The following is a 20,061-nucleotide window of genomic DNA, read 5'->3' on the forward strand; positions in this document are numbered from 1 at the left end:
CCACAAATTTGCTGATCCAGTTAACCACATTATCATCCAAATCATTGATCCGGTTCAGAGAAGCAATCGTCTACTACCACACTCTGGCTTCACTCACAAAAGCAAAGGTGAATTTAATTTATTACCCTATCGTGAATATCAAGTGACTGAACTTTCTTGACCAATCATACGAGATAAATTGTGGAGTCAAGTGTCTAGAAACATAGAAAACCTACAGCACAATACAGGCCCTTCGGCCCACAAAGTTGTGCTGAACACCTAGCTTAGAAATTACTAGGGTTATCCATAGCCCTCTATTTTTCTAAGCTCCATGTACCTAGCCCAGAGTTTTTTTAAAAGACCCTTTCGTATTCATCTCCACCACCATTGCCAGCAGCCCATTCCACACACTCCCCACTGCATAAAAAAAACTTACCCGGGACATCTCCTCTGTACCTACTCGCCAGCACTTTAAACCTGTGTCCTCTGGTGGCAACCATTTCAGCCCTGGGAAAAAGCCTCTGACTATCCACACGATCAATGCCTCTCATCATCTTATACACCTCTATCAGGTCACCTCATCCTCTGCCGCTCCAAGGAGAAAAAGCCGAGTTCACTCAACCTATTCTCATAAGGCATGCTCCCCAATCCAGGCAACATCCTTGTAAATCTCCTCTGCACCCTTTCTATGGTTTCCACATCCTTCCTGTAGTGAGGCGACCAGAACTGAGCACAGTACTCCAAGTGGGGTCTGACCAGGGTCCTGTATAGTTGCAACATTACCTCTCGGCTCCTAAATTCAGTTCCACGATTGATGAAGGCCAATACACCGTACGCCTTCTTAACCACAAAGTCAACCTGCGCAGCTGCTTTGAGCGTCTTATGAGCTCGGACCCCAAGATCCCTCTGATCCTCCACACTGCCAAGAGTCTTTCCATTAATACTATATTCTGCCATCATATTTGACCTACCAAAATGAGCCACTTCACACTTCACACTGTTCCATCGTACTGGGGAACCACTCAGTTTTCTGATTATAGCAAGGTATAAGGTATCCTTGAGCCTGGTATTAAGTGCTTTCATACTTTTCTGTCATCTTCTGGTTGAAGTACCAGCATGGACAGCCCACCTTATTAATCTTGAACAAATTCTGTATCCCTCTATCCCCTGTTCATTCAGTTACCTGTCTAGATGCGTCTTAAATGTTACTGTTTCTGTCTCCATCACCTCCTCTGACAGCTCACTCCAGATACCAACTACTGGACCTTTTTGAACCTCCCTGTCAAATAAAACCTATTCCCTCTTGTTTTACATACTTTAAGGATGGCAAGCAGCCACTTATCTATTCTGCTTATAATTTCTATCATGTTATCCCTCAGCTTCCTTTGCACCACTGCAGAAAGTACCAGCTTGTCCATCCTCACTGCTAACTCAAGCCCTTCTGTCCTGGTAACGTCTTAGTGAATCTTTTCTACACTCTTGTTAACTGAATCAAATCCTTCCGATAGCATAGTAACCAGAACTGTACCCAATGCTCCCAAGTGCAGTCAACCAATGTTTATACAACTGTCATGTGTAACTGTCATACAACACTGCCCAAGTGTGTCACACCACTCTCAGGAAACTGTATACATCCAGGGCCCCCCTCCTCTACAGTGTTCCCCAGAGCCCTGGTGTTCACTTTGCATGACTTGTCATGGTTTAATTTCCCAAAATACATTACACTCTGTCTTTGCTCTGTTTTTGAATTAGCTGTTCCAGTGTTTCTTTGTGGGCAATTTACAGCAGCAAATTAACTAATCAATCTGCAGGTCATTGGGAATTTCCATCAGGTTTCTGAATATTGTTGCCTTTTCTCGCCTCTAATTCATTTTCAAAATCCGGCAAGGCTAGTTTACATTGGAGATGAAACTGCAGATGTTGGTAGCATCTGGGGGAGGCGGTGTGGTGTGGCGGGAAATGGGCATTTAACATCGAGACCCTTCACCTGCACTCAAGGATAGGGAAAATAGCTGGTATAAAGAGGTGGCAGGTGATGGGTGGATCCAGGTAATGAGGGATGATAGGCAGATGGAGGAAGGGAGAGTGGGAATAGTGACAGAGGCTTGGAGGTGAGAGATGGATGTGGCAAAGAATTGCAGATGGTGGAATCTGATAGACTGTAAGACATTGGAGCAGAATTATTGAGTCTGTTACGCCATTCAACCATGGCTGATCCTTTTTTATTCCCTCCTCAGCTTCACTGCCTGGCCTTCTCCCCATAACCTGTGATGCCACAACTGCCTGTGATAATAAATTCCACAAATTCACCACTCTCTGGCTAAAGAAATTTCTTCGCATCTCTGTTTTAAATAGACAGCCCTCTATCCTGAGGTTGGTCTTTTTCTCGAGACACGCCTACCACGGGAAATATCCTTTCCACATCTCTGTCTAGGCCTTTCAAGAGTCAGAAGATTTTAATGAGATCTTGCCTCATTCTTCTAAATTCCAGCGAATACAGACCCAGGGCTATCAAACAGTTCCTCGTATGATAACCCTTTCATTCCCGGAATCATCCTTGTGAACCTCCTCTGAACCCTCTCCAACACCAGCACATCTTTTCTCAGATGAAGAGTCTAAAACTGTTTGCAATACTCAAGGTGAGGCCTCACCAGTGCCTTAAAAAACCTCAGCATCACATCCCTGCTTTTGTATTCTTGACCTCTTGAAACGAATGCTAATATTGTATTTGCCTTCTTCACCACCAACTCAATCTGTAAGTTATCCTTTAGCGTGTTCCGCACAAGGACTCTGAAGTCCCTTTCAATCTCAGAGTTTTGGATTTTCTCCCCATTTAGAAAATAGTCTATACATTTACTACTTCTACCAAAGTGCATGACCTTGCAATTTCCAGCAAAGTATTTCATCTGCCAGTCCCTTGCCCATTTTCCTAATCTATGTCCTTTGTCCATCTTTCTTGTTGCTCCCTCCAAGACCTCTGACGGATTTGTCAGGCAAGATTTCCTTTCACAGAAACCATGCTGACTTAGACTTATTTTATCATTAGTCTCCAAGTACCCCAAAACCTCCTCCTTAATAATGGACTCCAACACTTTCCCAACCACTGAACTGGTGTATAATTTCCCTTCTCTTGCCTTCCTCCCTTAAAGAGAAAAGTGCCATTTTCAGTAGACATCCAGTCCTCCAGGGCCATGCTAGAATCAAGTGATGACCAGTGCATCTGTTATCTCTTCAGCAGCATCTGTCGGGACTTTGAGATGTAGTCCATCTGGTCCAGGGGTCCACCTTAAGACCATAAGACGTAAGAGCAGAATTAGGCCATTTGCCTTCCTCACATCCGACTGTACCTGCAAGTTAAACTTCAGGGTGTTCTGCACAAGGACCCAAGTCCCTTTACATCACAGATTTTTGGATTTTCTCTTCGTTTAGAAAGGGTCTGCACATTTATTTTGTCTACCAAAGTGCATGATCATGTATTTTCCAACATTGTATTTAATTTGCCACTTTCTTGCCCATTCTCCTAATCTGTCTTAAGTCCTTCTGAAGCCTACCTGTTCCCTCAACACTACCTGCCCCTCCACCAATCTTCTTATCATCTGCAAACTGGGCAACAAAGCCATCTATGCCATCATCGAAATCATTGATATACAGCTTAAAAAGAAGCGGTACCAACACCAACCCCCTGCGGAACACTACTACTCACTGGCAGCCAACCAGAAAAGAGATCCTTTTATTCCCACTCAACATCTCCTGCCAATCAGCCAATGCTCTAACCATGCCAGTAACTCTCCTGTAATACTCACCTTGGTAAGCAGGCTCATGTTTGTGTGACGTTGTCAAAGGCCTCCTGAAAGTTCAAATATACAGCATCTACTGTACCTCCTCTATCTATCCTACTTGTAATCTCCTCAAAGAATTCCAATGGATTTGTCAGGCAAGATTTTCTCTTAAAGAAACCATACTGACTTTGTCCTATCTTGTCCTGTGTCACCAAGTACTCCACAACCTCATCCTCCACAGTTGACTCTTAACATCCTCCCATCCACTGTGGTCAGGCTAACAGGTCTATAATTTCCTTTCTGATGACTTACTTCTTTTTTTTATAAATGACCTGGATGAGGAAGTGGAGGGATGGGTTAGTAAATTTGTTGATGACACAAAGATTGGAGGTGTTGTGGATAGTGTGGAGGGCTGTCAGTGGTTTCAGCAGGACATTGATAGGATGCAAAACTGGGCTGAGAAGTGGCAGATGGATTTCAACACAGATAAGTGTGAGGTAGTTCATTTTGGTAGGTTAAATATGATGGAAGAATATAATATTGATGGTGAGACTCACATCACATCATACCTGACAATCCAACAGTGCAACAGGATCATCCACCTTGTTTCTCATACTCTGTGCATTGAGATATAACACTGAGTACTGTATTTGCTACCCTGATTCTGCATCCCTAATGCACTGATATTCATCCTGCTGACTGCAATTTTGTCCTGTCATCTACCTGCCCTTCCTGGCAGTCTGACTGCTCGCTATCTTTGTTTTTTTACCATCCATCCTATCTTGAGTCCTTTCACTACAGTTCCTACCCCCTGCCAAATTAGTTTAAACCCTCCGCAATAGCTCTAACAAACCTATCCATGAGAATATTGGTCCCCCTCAGGTTTAGGTGCAACTCCTCCCCAGAAGAGATCCCAATGATCCAAGAACCTGAAGCCCTGCCCACTGCACCAGCTTCTCAACCACACATTAATCTGCCAAATCATCCTGTTTCTACCCTCACTGGTGTGCAGCACAGGCAGCAATCCAGAGGTTACTTCCCTGGAGGATGGGGGAGGAAGGTTGAGCATGGAGCAAAGTAAAGGAGGTGGGGAGGGCCGATGGGAACAGTGGGGAGAGTGTGTGGGTGATGGGTAGATGGTGTGAGGGGGGAGGGGAAAGAAGTGACATGGTGGGTGAAGGAGGACGGAGAAAGGGGTTGGAGGGGGAGCAGGTTAGTAGAGATTGGAGAAGTCAGTGTTTATGATGTGTAGGTTATAGACCTTCCAGGGGGACTATGAGGTGCTGTCCCTCTAGTTTGTGCTCAGCCCCACCCTGATAGTGGAGGAAGCTGAAGACAGGTGCCAGTGTGGGAATGCGAAGGGTGTGGCATGGGCTAACAGAGTAATGCAGTTACAGAGCCAGTGACCCGGATTCAATTCTGCTGCTGTCTGTAAGGAGTTTGTACGTTCTCCCCGTGTCAACGTATGTTTCCTCAGGGTCCTCCCTCATTCCAAACGTGTACAGGCGAGTAGATTAATCGGTCACATGGGTGTAATTGGGTAGTACAGGCTGGAAGAGCCTGTCACTGTGCTGTATTGTTCAATAAATAAATGGCGACTGGGAGCTCAGCTGGCCGTGCTGGATGGAATACAGGGGCTGCACTGTGCCTGGTCTCAGCAGGTCAATCAGATGCCTTGAACCTCAGCAACCCCTGTGAAGATGCTCCCACTGTGCTGTCCGGGAGGAGCTCCAAAATGAAACTTGACAATGATTATTAAGGGGATCTGCGGACTGTGTGATGGGAGCCGGGTTCCCCAGTTGAGGAGTCCCGGAGATGGCATCGCTGGCTTAGATATGAAGAGTGGGGGTAGAGGGAGTTAACCACTTGGGACTGAGAGGAAAACGTTCCTTCACAGAGAGGTAGTGACTCACCAGAGGTCGTTCTGGTTAGATCGAGTTGTCGTATACACCAGGGTGAAATGAAAATCCTATATTCACCTGAAGCTCAAAGAGAAAGCCGTGTACATGGTACTAATGAATACAGTAGCATGCAGAATGGTGCAGAGTCTGAAGCAGTGCCAAAAGAGATGTGGGAAATAGCTGTGACAGCAGGCGTAGAATTACAGGTTCAGAATGTGGCACCACCACCGGGAAGGGGATGTGAGAGAGGGCATTAGTTCAGGGGTCTGATAGCAGTGGGGAAGAAACTGTCCTTGAGCCTGGTCATCTGGGCTTTCAGGCTCCTTCTCCCAGAAGGTAGACAAGAGGAGAAGGACTGGCCAGGGTGGCAGGCACCCCTGATGGTACTATCAGCCCTCCTGACGTAGCGCACCATGGAGTGGACTGGATAGAAGGCAGAGGCGAGCCAGGGATGTTCTTTTGAAACAGAGAACGATTTCTAAATGTTTTGGAATGGAGAGATCTGGGGTTAGTTGTTGGAGGGAAAGGTGGGCTATGATCCTGATGAATGGTGGAATGGCTCAGCTGGATTTGGGGACAGTTTGTCCCTGCAGCTGCTTCAGCATCACACATGTTTGGAGGCTGTGTTTCCCCACACAAATACAGATGAGCGATGTTTGTCCGAGGTGAAAATATCTGTAGATCAAAGAGTGTTTGAATTGAACAGTACAACTGGCAGAAACCAGACTCCAGCTGTCGGTGGTTGTAAAAAGCTTTGGTGGCTCCTGCTCTGGTTCCTTTGTGCCTTTCCCTCATATATGCCCCCTCCTCATTTTGGAACGTTCAAGGTAGATTTATTATCATAGTACATGCATATTACCATTGAGAATCATTTTCTTGCTGGGATTTACATAAAAATAAAGAAGTACAGTAGAATCCGCAAAAAAGCATACATAAACAAAGACTGACTAACGACAAAGAAGGTCAACTCTGCAAATAAACAGTAATACTGAGAACATGAGTTGTAAAGAGTCCTTGAAAGTGAGTGTCTGGGCCACGATGGAGCTGACTGAGTTTACAACTTTCTGCAGCCTTTTCCCATTCTGGACAATGACCCCTCCATACCAGACAGTGACGAAGCCATTTAAGTGTACTCAGTGGTATGGAGATCTTCACACCTGATGGTTTGTGCTGTGTTTACCACTTTCTGGAGACCTTTCCATTCCTGGGAATTGGTGTTTCCATACCAGGCTGTGATGCAGCCAGTCAGGATACAGTCCACTGAGCTTCTATAGAAGCTTTGTCAAAGGGTTTTGTGACAAAACTTCTCATAAAGTAGAGATGCTGTCATGCTTCTTTTGTGATGGCACTTCCAGTAAGTCCTGGTCCCAGGACAGATCCTCTGATATGTTAACATAAAGGAATTTAAAGTTGCTGACCCTCTCCAGCTCCAATGAGGCCCGGCTCATACACCACCGGCCTCCTCCCCGTGTTGTCAATAATTGTCACTTTGCTTTTGATTTTGTAAGGATCTGCAGTGAAATTCAGCACCATCCAGGACAAAGGAGACCACACCATCGTGTACCCTCACACTTGTTCTCTCCACCATTCCCAACTCAGTGCCTTGATTGATGCCCAGTGAGTCAAAATTCTTCCTCACCACCTTGTCTACCTGCAGTACCACTTTCAGGGAACCATGTACTTGTACTTCTAGGACCCTCTGTTCTACAATATGCCCTGGGACACCACCATTGACTGTGGAAGCCCTGCCCTAATATTTCTTCCAAAAATGCTACATCTTGTGTTTAAATTCTATTTGCTGTTCCTTGGCCCATCTACCCAGCTGATCAAGATCCCTCTAATTCCATACCAAGCTGTGATACAGGGTTTCTTCTGAGTTCCTCTTGAGTTTTGTAGTAGACTGAAAACCTTTGGATACACTTCCCCCCGTGAAAACATGTTCTCCCTGCACTCTCTCCGTCAGTCTGGGGAATCCAGACTGGTCCCTCCGTGTCCTTCACTTCTACTCAGTCAAGCAGGTGCATTAGTTTCTACAATTCAAAAACATTAACCTTGATTGCGCTTTTTATAAGGTGAGTAGCTTTAATTTCCTGGGTGTTAATACCTCAGAGATTTGTCCCGTGCACAGTGTATTGATGCAGTTGTGATGCAGTGGCTCTTTTGAGGAGATTTGGTAGGTCACCTAAGACCTGCAAATTTCTACGGATGTAGAATGGAGAGTATTTTGACTGGTTGCATCACAATCTGGCAAAGCAAGAGACTGTAAAGGTTTATTAAGTTGGCCAGCTCCATCACATATTCAACCCCCCACCCCCACGCCATTGAGAGCATCTTCAAGAGGTGGTGCCTCGAGAAGGGGGCATTTATACTAAGGACCCTCCCCAGCTGGGACTTGCCTTCTTTTCATTGCTACCATCAGGGAGGAGGTACTGGAGCCTGAGTCGCACACTCAGTGATTCAGAAGCAGTTCTTTCCTTCTGCTGTCAGATTATGAATGACCCATGAACATTGCCTCGCCAATCCTTTTGTTTTTTGCACTATTTATGCATTTTGTAATTTATAGTAAATTTTTAGGCTGCCTCAAAACAATTAAAGTACAACGCAAATAATGAATGGATCTGCAAGGGGTAGCACTCTGTGTTGAGATGAATTTCACATAGTCTAAATGAGTGGCAATAGGCCTGACTCTAATTCTGAATCTTGATTTCCTGCTGAAGTATCTCGAGTGGAGCCTTGAAACCTCACATCACTCAGGCAATAGGATCTGCCACAAAACCAAGTCTGTTAGACCGACACCCCCGGTAGCAGGTGCTTTTCACATCTTGACTCGTGTAGATGTGTCCATTGCTGTTCACCTTTCTATCTTCTACTCACAGACAGTGCAGAGCTGCCATCAGAAGGTTGAGAAGGAGGTTTCCAACTTGCTCTCCCTGGTTGGTAGTCCAGAGGTTATAAAAGGTAATGATGTTTTTCTCAACTACACTGACATCTTTTGGAGAACCAAGTTCTGCAAATGCTGGAATGTGGAGTAGATTGCAAGCCGCTGGAGGAACTCGGCAGGTCAGGAAGCATTTGTGCAGAGAAACAGGCAGAAGATGCTTCAGTTTGATGCAGGTTTTCATTCTAAAATGTCAATCATTCCTCTACCACCACAGATTCTGCTCGACCCACTGAGTTCCTCTAGAGGTTTGTTTTTTGTTCACTGTGTGACTGCCCTTCAGTGTTGAAGTGAATCAGAATCAGGCTTATTATCACGGACAAATGTCATGAAATTTGTTTTGTGGCAGCATTACAGTGCAAGGCATAGGTTATAAAATTAATAACGTGAAGGAGGGATAATGAGCTGGTATAGACTGTTCAGAAACCTGATAGTGGAGGAGAAGTTGTTGCTGAATAATTGACTGTGTGCCTTCATTGCTCCTATCCCTCCTCCCTGATGGTAGTAATGAGAAGAGGGTATATCCCGCAGTCAGGCTCCTTCAGTGGATGCCGCCTTCTTGAGGCACTGCCTCTTGAAGATGCCATTGGTGGTGAGGAGGGTTGTGGCTGTGACGAAGCTGGCTGAGTCCATGACCGCCTGCAGCCGTTTGCGATCCTGTACACTACAACCCTCTACAGCCGTTTGCGATCCTGTACACTACAACCCCCTGCAGCCGTTTGCGATCCTGTACACTACAACCCTCTGCAGCCGTTTGCGATCCTGTACACTACAGCCCTCTGCAGCCGTTCGTGAACCTGTACACTACAAACCTCTGCAGCCGTTCGTGAACCTGTACACTACGACCCTCTGCAGCCGTTCGTGAACCTGTACACTACAACCCTCTGCAGCCGTTTGCGATCCTGTACACTACAACCCTCTGCAGCCGTTCGCGATCCTGTACACTACAGCTGTTTGCGATCCTGCCTCCGTACCAGGCTTTAATGCAACCAGTCAGAATGCTTTTCACTGCACACCTGCACCAGTCAAAGTCTCTACAAATCTTTGGTGATACGCCACATCTGTTCAAACTCCTAATAAAGTAGAGCTGCTGGCTGCCGTCTTTGTGATTGCATACGTGTTCTGGTCCTGGTATAGATCCTCCAAGCTCTTGATGCCCTGTGTTGGGTACGTGTTCTGGTCCCGGTATAGATCCTCCAAGCTCTTGATGCCCTGTGTTGGGTACGTGTTCTGGTCCCGGTATAGATCCTCCAAGCTCTTGATGCCCTGTGTTGGGTACGTGTTCTGGTCCCGGTATAGATCCTCCAAGCTCTTGTTGCCCTGTGTTGGGTACGTGTTCTGGTCCCGGTATAGATCCTCCAAGCTCTTGATGCCCTGTGTTGGGTACGTGTTCTGGTCCCGGTATTGACCCTCCAGGCTCTTGATGCCCTGTGTTGGGTACGTGTTCTGGTCCCGGTATAGATCCTCCAGGCTCTTGATGCCCTGTGTTGGGTACGTGTTCTGGTCCCGGTATAGATCCTCCAGGCTCTTGATGCCCTGTGTTGGGTACGTGTTCTGGTCCCGGTATAGATCCTCCAAGCTCTTGATGCCCTGTGTTGGGTACGTGTTCTGGTCCCGGTATAGATCCTCCAAGCTCTTGATGCCCTGTGTTGGGTACGTGTTCTGGTCCCGGTATAGATCCTCCAAGCTCTTGATGCCCTGTGTTGGGTACGAGTTCTGGTCCCGGTATAGATCCTCCAAGCTCTTGATGCCCTGTGTTCGGTACGTGTTCTGGTCCTGGTATAGATCCTCCAAGCTCTTGATGCCCTGTGTTGGGTACGTGTTCTGGTCCCGGTATAGATCCTCCAAGCTCTTGATGCCCTGTGTTCGGTACGTGTTCTGGTCCCGGTATTGATCCTCCAAGCTCTTGATGCCCTGTGTTCGGTACGTGTTCTGGTCCCGGTATAGATCCTCCAGGCTCTTGATGCCCTGTGTTGGGTACGTGTTCTGGTCCCGGTATAGATCCTCCAGGCTCTTGATGCCCTGTGTTGGGTATGTGTTCTGGTCCCGGTATAGATCCTCCAGGCTCTTGATGCCCTGTGTTGGATATGTGTTCTGGTCCCGGTATAGATCCTCCAAGCTCTTGAAGCCCTGTGTTGGGTACGTGTTCTGGTCCCGGTATAGATCCTCCAAGCTCTTGATGCCCTGTGTTGGGTACGTGTTCTGGTCCCGGTATAGATCCTCCAGGCTCTTGATGCCCTGTGTTGGGTATGTGTTCTGGTCCCGGTATAGATCCTCCAGGCTCTAGATGCCCTGTGTTGGGTATGTGTTCTGGTCCCGGTATAGATCCTCCAAGCTCTTGATGCCCTGTGTTGGGTACGTGTTCTGGTCCCGGTATTGACCCTCCAAGCTCTTGATGCCCTGTGTTGGGTACGTGTTCCGGTCCCGGTATAGATCCTCCAAGCTCTTGATGCCCTGTGTTGGGTACGTGTTCTGGTCCCGGTATAGATCCTCCAGGCTCTTGATGCCCTGTGTTGGGTACGTGTTCTGGTCCCGGTATTGACCCTCCAAGCTCTTGATGCCCTGTGTTGGGTACGTGTTCCGGTCCCGGTATAGATCCTCCAGGCTCTTGATGCCCTGTGTTGGGTACGTGTTCTGGTCCCGGTATAGATCCTCCAGGCTCTTGATGCCCTGTGTTGGGTACGTGTTCTGGTCCCGGTATTGACCCTCCAAGCTCTTGATGCCCTGTGTTGGGTACTTGTTCTGGTCCTGGTATAGATCCTTCAGGCTCTTGATGCCCTGTGTTGGGTACGTGTTCTGGTCCCGGTATAGATCCTCCAGGCTCTTGATGCCCTGTGTTGGATACGTGTTCTGGTCCCGGTATAGATCCTCCAAGCTCTTGATGCCCTGTGTTGGGTACGTGTTCTGGTCCCGGTATAGATCCTCCAAGCTCTTGATGCCCTGTGTTGGGTACGTGTTCTGGTCCCGGTATAGATCCTCCAGGCTCTTGATGCCCTGTGTTGGGTATGTGTTCTGGTCCCGGTATAGATCCTCCAGGCTCTTGATGCCCTGTGTTGGGTACGTGTTCTGGTCCCGGTATAGATCCTCCAGGCTCTTGATGCCCTGTGTTGGGTACGTGTTCTGGTCCCGGTATTGACCCTCCAAGCTCTTGATGCCCTGTGTTGGGTACGTGTTCCGGTCCCGGTATAGATCCTCCAAGCTCTTGATGCCCTGTGTTGGGTACGAGTTCTGGTCCCGGTATAGATCCTCCAAGCTCTTGATGCCCTGTGTTCGGTACGTGTTCTGGTCCTGGTATTGATCCTCCAAGCTCTTGATGCCCTGTGTTGGGTACGTGTTCTGGTCCCGGTATAGATCCTCCAAGCTCTTGATGCCCTGTGTTCAGTACGTGTTCTGGTCCCGGTATTGATCCTCCAAGCTCTTGATGCCCTGTGTTGGGTACGTGTTCTGGTCCCGGTATAGATCCTCCAAGCTCTTGATGCCCTGTGTTGGGTACGTGTTCTGGTCCCGGTATAGATCCTCCAAGCTCTTGATGCCCTGTGTTGGGTACGTGTTCTGGTCCTGGTATAGATCCTCCAAGCTCTTGATGCCCTGTGTTGGGTACGTGTTCTGGTCCTGGTATAGATCCTCCAAGCTCTTGATGCCCTGTGTTGGGTACGAGTTCTGGTCCCGGTATAGATCCTCCAAGCTCTTGATGCCCTGTGTTCGGTACGTGTTCTGGTCCCGGTATAGATCCTCCAAGCTCTTGATGCCCTGTGTTGGGAACGTGTTCTGGTCCCGGTATAGATGCTCCAAGCTCTTGATGCCCTTTGTTGGGAACGTGTTCTGGTCCCGGTATAGATCCTCCAAGCTCTTGATGCCCTGTGTTGGGAACGTGTTCTGGTCCCGGTATAGATCCTCCAAGCTCTTGATGCCCTTTGTTGGGTACGTGTTCTGGTCCCGGTATTGACCCTCCAGGCTCTTGATGCCCTGTGTTGGGTACGTGTTCTGGTCCCGGTATTGACCCTCCAGGCTCTTGATGCCCTGTGTTGGGTACGTGTTCTGGTCCCGGTATAGATCCTCCAAGCTCTTGATGCCCTTTGTTGGGTACGTGTTCTGGTCCCGGTGTTGACCCTCCAGGCTCTTGATGCAACTGTGTTGGGTACGTGTTCTGGTCCCGGTATAGATCCTCCAAGCTCTTGATGCCCTGTGTTGGGTATGTGTTCTGGTCCCGGTATAGATCCTCCAGGCTCTTGATGCCCTGTGTTGGGTACGTGTTCTGGTCCCGGTATAGATCCTCCAGGCTCTTGATGCCCTGTGTTGGGTACGTGTTCTGGTCCCGGTATTGACCCTCCAAGCTCTTGATGCCCTGTGTTGGGTACGTGTTCTGGTCCCGGTATAGATCCTCCAAGCTCTTGATGCCCTGTGTTGGGTACGAGTTCTGGTCCCGGTATAGATCCTCCAAGCTCTTGATGCCCTGTGTTCGGTACGTGTTCTGGTCCTGGTATAGATCCTCCAAGCTCTTGATGCCCTGTGTTGGGTACGTGTTCTGGTCCCAGTATAGATCCTCCAAGCTCTTAATGCCCTGTGTTCGGTACGTGTTCTGGTCCCGGTATAGATCCTCCAAGCTCTTGATGCCCTGTGTTGGGTACGTGTTCTGGTCCCGGTATAGATCCTCCAGGCTCTTGATGCCCTGTGTTGGGTACGTGTTCTGGTCCCGGTATAGATCCTCCAGGCTCTTGATGCCCTGTGTTGGGTACGTGTTCTGGTCCCGGTATAGATCCTCCAGGCTCTTGATGCCCTGTGTTGGGTACGTGTTCTGGTCCCGGTATAGATCCTCCAGGCTCTTGATGCCCTGTGTTGGGTACGTGTTCTGGTCCCGGTATTGACCCTCCAAGCTCTTGATGCCCTGTGTTGGGTACGTGTTCTGGTCCCGGTATAGATCCTCCAAGCTCTTGATGCCCTGTGTTGGGTACGAGTTCTGGTCCCGGTATAGATCCTCCAAGCTCTTGATGCCCTGTGTTCGGTACGTGTTCTGGTCCTGGTATAGATCCTCCAAGCTCTTGATGCCCTGTGTTGGGTACGTGTTCTGGTCCCGGTATAGATCCTCCAAGCTCTTGATGCCCTGTGTTCGGTACGTGTTCTGGTCCCGGTATTGATCCTCCAAGCTCTTGATGCCCTGTGTTGGGTACGTGTTCTGGTCCCGGTATAGATCCTCCAAGCTCTTGATGCCCTGTGTTGGGTACGTGTTCTGGTCCCGGTATAGATCCTCCAAGCTCTTGATGCCCTGTGTTGGGTACGTGTTCTGGTCCTGGTATAGATCCTCCAAGCTCTTGATGCCCTGTGTTGGGTACGTGTTCTGGTCCTGGTATAGATCCTCCAAGCTCTTGATGCCCTGTGTTGGGTACGTGTTCTGGTCCCGGTATAGATCCTCCAAGCTCTTGATGCCCTGTGTTGGGAACGTGTTCTGGTCCCGGTATAGATCCTCCAAGCTCTTGATGCCCTTTGTTGGGAACGTGTTCTGGTCCCGGTATAGATCCTCCAAGCTCTTGATGCCCTGTGTTGGGAACGTGTTCTGGTCCCGGTATAGATCCTCCAAGCTCTTGATGCCCTTTGTTGGGTACGTGTTCTGGTCCCGGTATAGATCCTCCAAGCTCTTGATGCCCTGTGTTGGGTACGAGTTCTGGTCCCGGTATAGATCCTCCAAGCTCTTGATGCCCTGTGTTCGGTACGTGTTCTGGTCCTGGTATAGATCCTCCAAGCTCTTGATGCCCTGTGTTGGGTACGTGTTCTGGTCCCGGTATAGATCCTCCAAGCTCTTGATGCCCTGTGTTCGGTACGTGTTCTGGTCCCGGTATTGATCCTCCAAGCTCTTGATGCCCTTTGTTGGGTACGTGTTCTGGTCCCGGTATTGACCCTCCAGGCTCTTGATGCCCTGTGTTGGGTACGTGTTCTGGTCCCGGTATAGATCCTCCAGGCTCTTGATGCCCTGTTTTGGGTATGTGTTCTGGTCCCGGTATAGATCCTCCAGGCTCTTGATGCCCTGTGTTGGGTACGTGTTCTGGTCCCGGTATAGATCCTCCAGTCTCTTGATGCCCTGTGTTGGGTACGTGTTCTGGTCCCGGTATTGACCCTCCAAGCTCTTGATGCCCTGTGTTGGGTACGTGTTCTGGTCCCGGTATAGATCCTCCAAGCTCTTGATGCCCTGTGTTGGGTACGAGTTCTGGTCCCGGTATAGATCCTCCAAGCTCTTGATGCCCTGTGTTCGGTACGTGTTCTGGTCCTGGTATAGATCCTCCAAGCTCTTGATGCCCTGTGTTGGGTACGTGTTCTGGTCCCGGTATAGATCCTCCAGGCTCTTGATGCCCTGTGTTGGTTATGTGTTCTGGTCCCGGTATAGATCCTCCAGGCTCTTGATGCCCTGTGTTGGATATGTGTTCTGGTCCCGGTATAGATCCTCCAAGCTCTTGATGCCCTGTGTTGGGTACGTGTTCTGGTCCCGGTATAGATCCTCCAAGCTCTTGATGCCCTGTGTTGGGTACGTGTTCTGGTCCCGGTATAGATCCTCCAGGCTCTTGATGCCCTGTGTTGGGTATGTGTTCTGGTCCCGGTATAGATCCTCCAGGCTCTAGATGCCCTGTGTTGGGTATGTGTTCTGGTCCCGGTATAGATCCTCCAAGCTCTTGATGCCCTGTGTTGGGTACGTGTTCTGGTCCCGGTATTGACCCTCCAAGCTCTTGATGCCCTGTGTTGGGTACGTGTTCCGGTCCCGGTATAGATCCTCCAAGCTCTTGATGCCCTGTGTTGGGTATGTGTTCTGGTCCCGGTATAGATCCTCCAGGCTCTTGATGCCCTGTGTTGGGTACGTGTTCTGGTCCCGGTATTGACCCTCCAAGCTCTTGATGCCCTGTGTTGGGTACGTGTTCCGGTCCCGGTATAGATCCTCCAAGCTCTTGATGCCCTGTGTTGGGTACGTGTTCTGGTCCCGGTATAGATCCTCCAGGCTCTTGATGCCCTGTGTTGGGTACGTGTTCTGGTCCCGGTATAGATCCTCCAGGCTTGATGCCCTGTGTTGGGTACGTGTTCTGGTCCCGGTATTGACCCTCCAAGCTCTTGATGCCCTGTGTTGGGTACTTGTTCTGGTCCTGGTATAGATCCTTCAGGCTCTTGATGCCCTGTGTTGGGTACGTGTTCTGGTCCCGGTATAGATCCTCCAGGCTCTTGATGCCCTGTGTTGGATACGTGTTCTGGTCCCGGTATAGATCCTCCAAGCTCTTGATGCCCTGTGTTGGGTATGTGTTCTGGTCCCGGTATAGATCCTCCAAGCTCTTGATGCCCTGTGTTGGGTACGTGTTCTGGTCCCGGTATTGACCCTCCAAGCTCTTGATGCCCTGTGTTGGGTACTTGTTCTGGTCCAGGTATAGATCCTCCAGGCTCTTGATGCCCTGTGTTGGGTACTTGTTCTGGTCTAGGTATAGATCCTCCAGGCTCTTGATGCCCTGTGTTGGGTACGTGTTCTGGTCCCGGTATAGATCCTCCAAGCTCTTGATGCCCTGTGTTGGGTATGTGTTCTGGTCCCGGTATAGATCCTCCAGGCTCTAGATGCCCTGTGTTGGGTATGTGTTCTGGTCCCGGTATAGATCCTCCAAGCTCTTGATGCCCTGTGTTGGGTACGTGTTCTGGTCCCGGTATTGACCCTCCAAGCTCTTGATGCCCTGTGTTGGGTACGTGTTCCGGTCCCGGTATAGATCCTCCAAGCTCTTGATGCCCTGTGTTGGGTACGTGTTCTGGTCCCGGTATAGATCCTCCAGGCTCTTGATGCCCTGTGTTGGGTACGTGTTCTGGTCCCGGTATTGACCCTCCAAGCTCTTGATGCCCTGTGTTGGGTACGTCTTCCGGTCCCGGTATAGATCCTCCAAGCTCTTGATGCCCTGTTTTGGGTACGTGTTCTGGTCCCGGTATAGATCCTCCAGGCTCTTGATGCCCTGTGTTGGGTACGTGTTCTGGTCCCGGTATAGATCCTCCAGGCTCTTGATGCCCTGTGTTGGGTACGTGTTCTGGTCCCGGTATTGACCCTCCAAGCTCTTGATGCCCTGTGTTGGGTACTTGTTCTGGTCCTGGTATAGATCCTTCAGGCTCTTGATGCCCTGTGTTGGGTACGTGTTCTGGTCCCGGTATAGATCCTCCAGGCTCTTGATGCCCTGTGTTGGATACGTGTTCTGGTCCCGGTATAGATCCTCCAAGCTCTTGATGCCCTGTGTTGGGTATGTGTTCTGGTCCTGGTATAGATCCTCCAAGCTCTTGATGCCCTGTGTTGGGTACGTGTTCTGGTCCTGGTATAGATCCTCCAAGCTCTTGATGCCCTGTGTTGGGTACGAGTTCTGGTCCCGGTATAGATCCTCCAAGCTCTTGATGCCCTGTGTTCGGTACGTGTTCTGGTCCCGGTATAGATCCTCCAAGCTCTTGATGCCCTGTGTTGGGAACGTGTTCTGGTCCTGGTATAGATCCTCCAAGCTCTTGATGCCCTGTGTTGGGTACGAGTTCTGGTCCCGGTATAGATCCTCCAAGCTCTTGATGCCCTGTGTTCGGTACGTGTTCTGGTCCCGGTATAGATCCTCCAAGCTCTTGATGCCCTGTGTTGGGTACGTGTTCTGGTCCCGGTATAGATCCTCCAGGCTCTTGATGCCCTGTGTTGGGTACGTGTTCTGGTCCCGGTATTGACCCTCCAAGCTCTTGATGCCCTGTGTTGGGTACGTCTTCCGGTCCCGGTATAGATCCTCCAAGCTCTTGATGCCCTGTTTTGGGTACGTGTTCTGGTCCCGGTATAGATCCTCCAGGCTCTTGATGCCCTGTGTTGGGTACGTGTTCTGGTCCCGGTATAGATCCTCCAGGCTCTTGATGCCCTGTGTTGGGTACGTGTTCTGGTCCCGGTATTGACCCTCCAAGCTCTTGATGCCCTGTGTTGGGTACTTGTTCTGGTCCTGGTATAGATCCTTCAGGCTCTTGATGCCCTGTGTTGGGTACGTGTTCTGGTCCCGGTATAGATCCTCCAGGCTCTTGATGCCCTGTGTTGGATACGTGTTCTGGTCCCGGTATAGATCCTCCAAGCTCTTGATGCCCTGTGTTGGGTATGTGTTCTGGTCCTGGTATAGATCCTCCAAGCTCTTGATGCCCTGTGTTGGGTACGTGTTCTGGTCCTGGTATAGATCCTCCAAGCTCTTGATGCCCTGTGTTGGGTACGAGTTCTGGTCCCGGTATAGATCCTCCAAGCTCTTGATGCCCTGTGTTCGGTACGTGTTCTGGTCCCGGTATAGATCCTCCAAGCTCTTGATGCCCTGTGTTGGGAACGTGTTCTGGTCCTGGTATAGATCCTCCAAGCTCTTGATGCCCTGTGTTGGGTACGAGTTCTGGTCCCGGTATAGATCCTCCAAGCTCTTGATGCCCTGTGTTCGGTACGTGTTCTGGTCCCGGTATAGATCCTCCAAGCTCTTGATGCCCTGTGTTGGGAACGTGTTCTGGTCCCGGTATAGATCCTCCAAGCTCTTGATGCCCTGTGTTGGGAACGTGTTCTGGTCCTGGTATAGATCCTCCAAGCTCTTGATGCCCTTTGTTGGGTACGTGTTCTGGTCCCGGTATTGACCCTCCAGGCTCTTGATGCCCTGTGTTGGGTACGTGTTCTGGTCCCGGTATTGACCCTCCAGGCTCTTGATGCCCTGTGTTGGGTACGTGTTCTGGTCCCGGTATAGATCCTCCAAGCTCTTGATGCCCTTTGTTGGGTACGTGTTCTGGTCCCGGTATTGACCCTCCAGGCTCTTGATGCAACTGTGTTGGGTACGTGTTCTGGTCCCGGTATAGATCCTCCAAGCTCTTGATGCCCTGTGTTGGGTATGTGTTCTGGTCACGGTATAGATCCTCCAGGCTCTTGATGCCCTGTGTTGGGTACGTGTTCTGGTCCCGGTATAGATCCTCCAGGCTCTTGATGCCCTGTGTTGGGTACGTGTTCTGGTCCCGGTATTGACCCTCCAAGCTCTTGATGCCCTGTGTTGGGTACGTGTTCTGGTCCCGGTATAGATCCTCCAAGCTCTTGATGCCCTGTGTTCGGTACGTGTTCTGGTCCTGGTATAGATCCTCCAAGCTCTTGATGCCCTGTGTTGGGTACGTGTTCTGGTCCCGGTATAGATCCTCCAAGCTCTTGATGCCCTGTGTTCGGTACGTGTTCTGGTCCCGGTATTGATCCTCCAAGCTCTTGATGCCCTGTGTTCGGTACGTGTTCTGGTCCCGGTATAGATCCTCCAGGCTCTTGATGCCCTGTGTTGGGTACGTGTTCTGGTCCCGGTATAGATCCTCCAGGCTCTTGATGCCCTGTGTTGGGTATGTGTTCTGGTCCCGGTATAGATCCTCCAGGCTCTTGATGCCCTGTGTGGGTATGTGTTCTGGTCCCGGTATAGATCCTCCAAGCTCTTGATGCCCTGTGTTGGGTACGTGTTCTGGTCCCGGTATAGATCCTCCAAGCTCTTGATGCCCTGTGTTGGGTACGAGTTCTGGTCCCGGTATAGATCCTCCAAGCTCTTGATGCCCTGTGTTCGGTACGTGTTCTGGTCCTGGTATAGATCCTCCAGGCTCTTGATGCCCTGTGTTGGGTACGTGTTCTGGTCCCGGTATAGATCCTCCAGGCTCTTGATGCCCTGTGTTGGGTACTTGTTCTGGTCCAGGTATAGATCCTCCAGGCTCTTGATGCCCTGTGTTGGGTACGTGTTCTGGTCCCGGTATAGATCCTCCAGGCTCTTGATGCCCTGTGTTGGGTACGTGTTCTGGTCCCGGTATAGATCCTCCAGGCTCTTGATGCCCTGTGTTGGGTACGTGTTCTGGTCCCGGTATAGATCCTCCAGGCTCTTGATGCCCTGTGTTGGGTACTTGTTCTGGTCCAGGTATAGATCCTCCAGGCTCTTGATGCCCTGTGTTGGGTACGTGTTCTGGTCCTGGTATTGATCCTCCAAGCTCTTTTTTTTTTTTGAAAACTTTTTTTATTGCATTTTTAAGTAGTTACAAAATGAAGTATGGAAAAAAAAATGTATATAACCCTTCCCCCCTCCCCTTAATCCCTCCCCCCTAACTGCCCTATAGAAAAAAAAGAAAAAGAGAAAAAAAAAGAAAGAAAGAATGCCTGGTTGTTGGAAGATCTCCACATGCTCCATGGAATTCGTAATAACTTTAATATGTATATTTATTTCTTTCCCCAAATAACCAATTGTTTCATCTTCAGAACATGTACAGATTTAATCCTGTCTTTTGTAAATAAGGGCTCCAAATTTTCAGAAATGTTTCCTATTTATCTCTTAAATTATAAGTAATTTTTTCTAATGGAATACAACCATAGATTTCTTTTTTCCAAGAGTCTATACTTAAATATGTATCCGATTTCCAAGTAACTGCAATAGCTTTTTTGGCTACTGCCAGTGCAATTTTTATAAATTCTTTCTGGTATTTA

The 20,061-nt window shown here is 49.3% G+C and overlaps 1 protein-coding gene across 4 annotated transcripts in view; it reads left to right on the top strand.

Annotated features, from left to right (window-relative positions):
- Positions 1 to 20,061, top strand: part of LOC132398368 (oxysterol-binding protein-related protein 1-like) — a 278,314-nt gene that overhangs the window by 85,292 nt on the left and 172,961 nt on the right. For all 4 annotated transcript variants that reach the window (XM_059977690.1, XM_059977684.1, XM_059977700.1 and 1 more), the window contains exon 15: positions 8,536 to 8,617. In XM_059977690.1, the coding sequence (XP_059833673.1) occupies positions 8,536 to 8,617 (82 nt within the window). The remainder of the gene's footprint in view (positions 1 to 8,535; positions 8,618 to 20,061) is intronic.

This window comes from Hypanus sabinus, chromosome 1 (genome assembly GCF_030144855.1).
Source record: "Hypanus sabinus isolate sHypSab1 chromosome 1, sHypSab1.hap1, whole genome shotgun sequence".
NCBI lineage: Eukaryota > Metazoa > Chordata > Chondrichthyes > Myliobatiformes > Dasyatidae > Hypanus > Hypanus sabinus.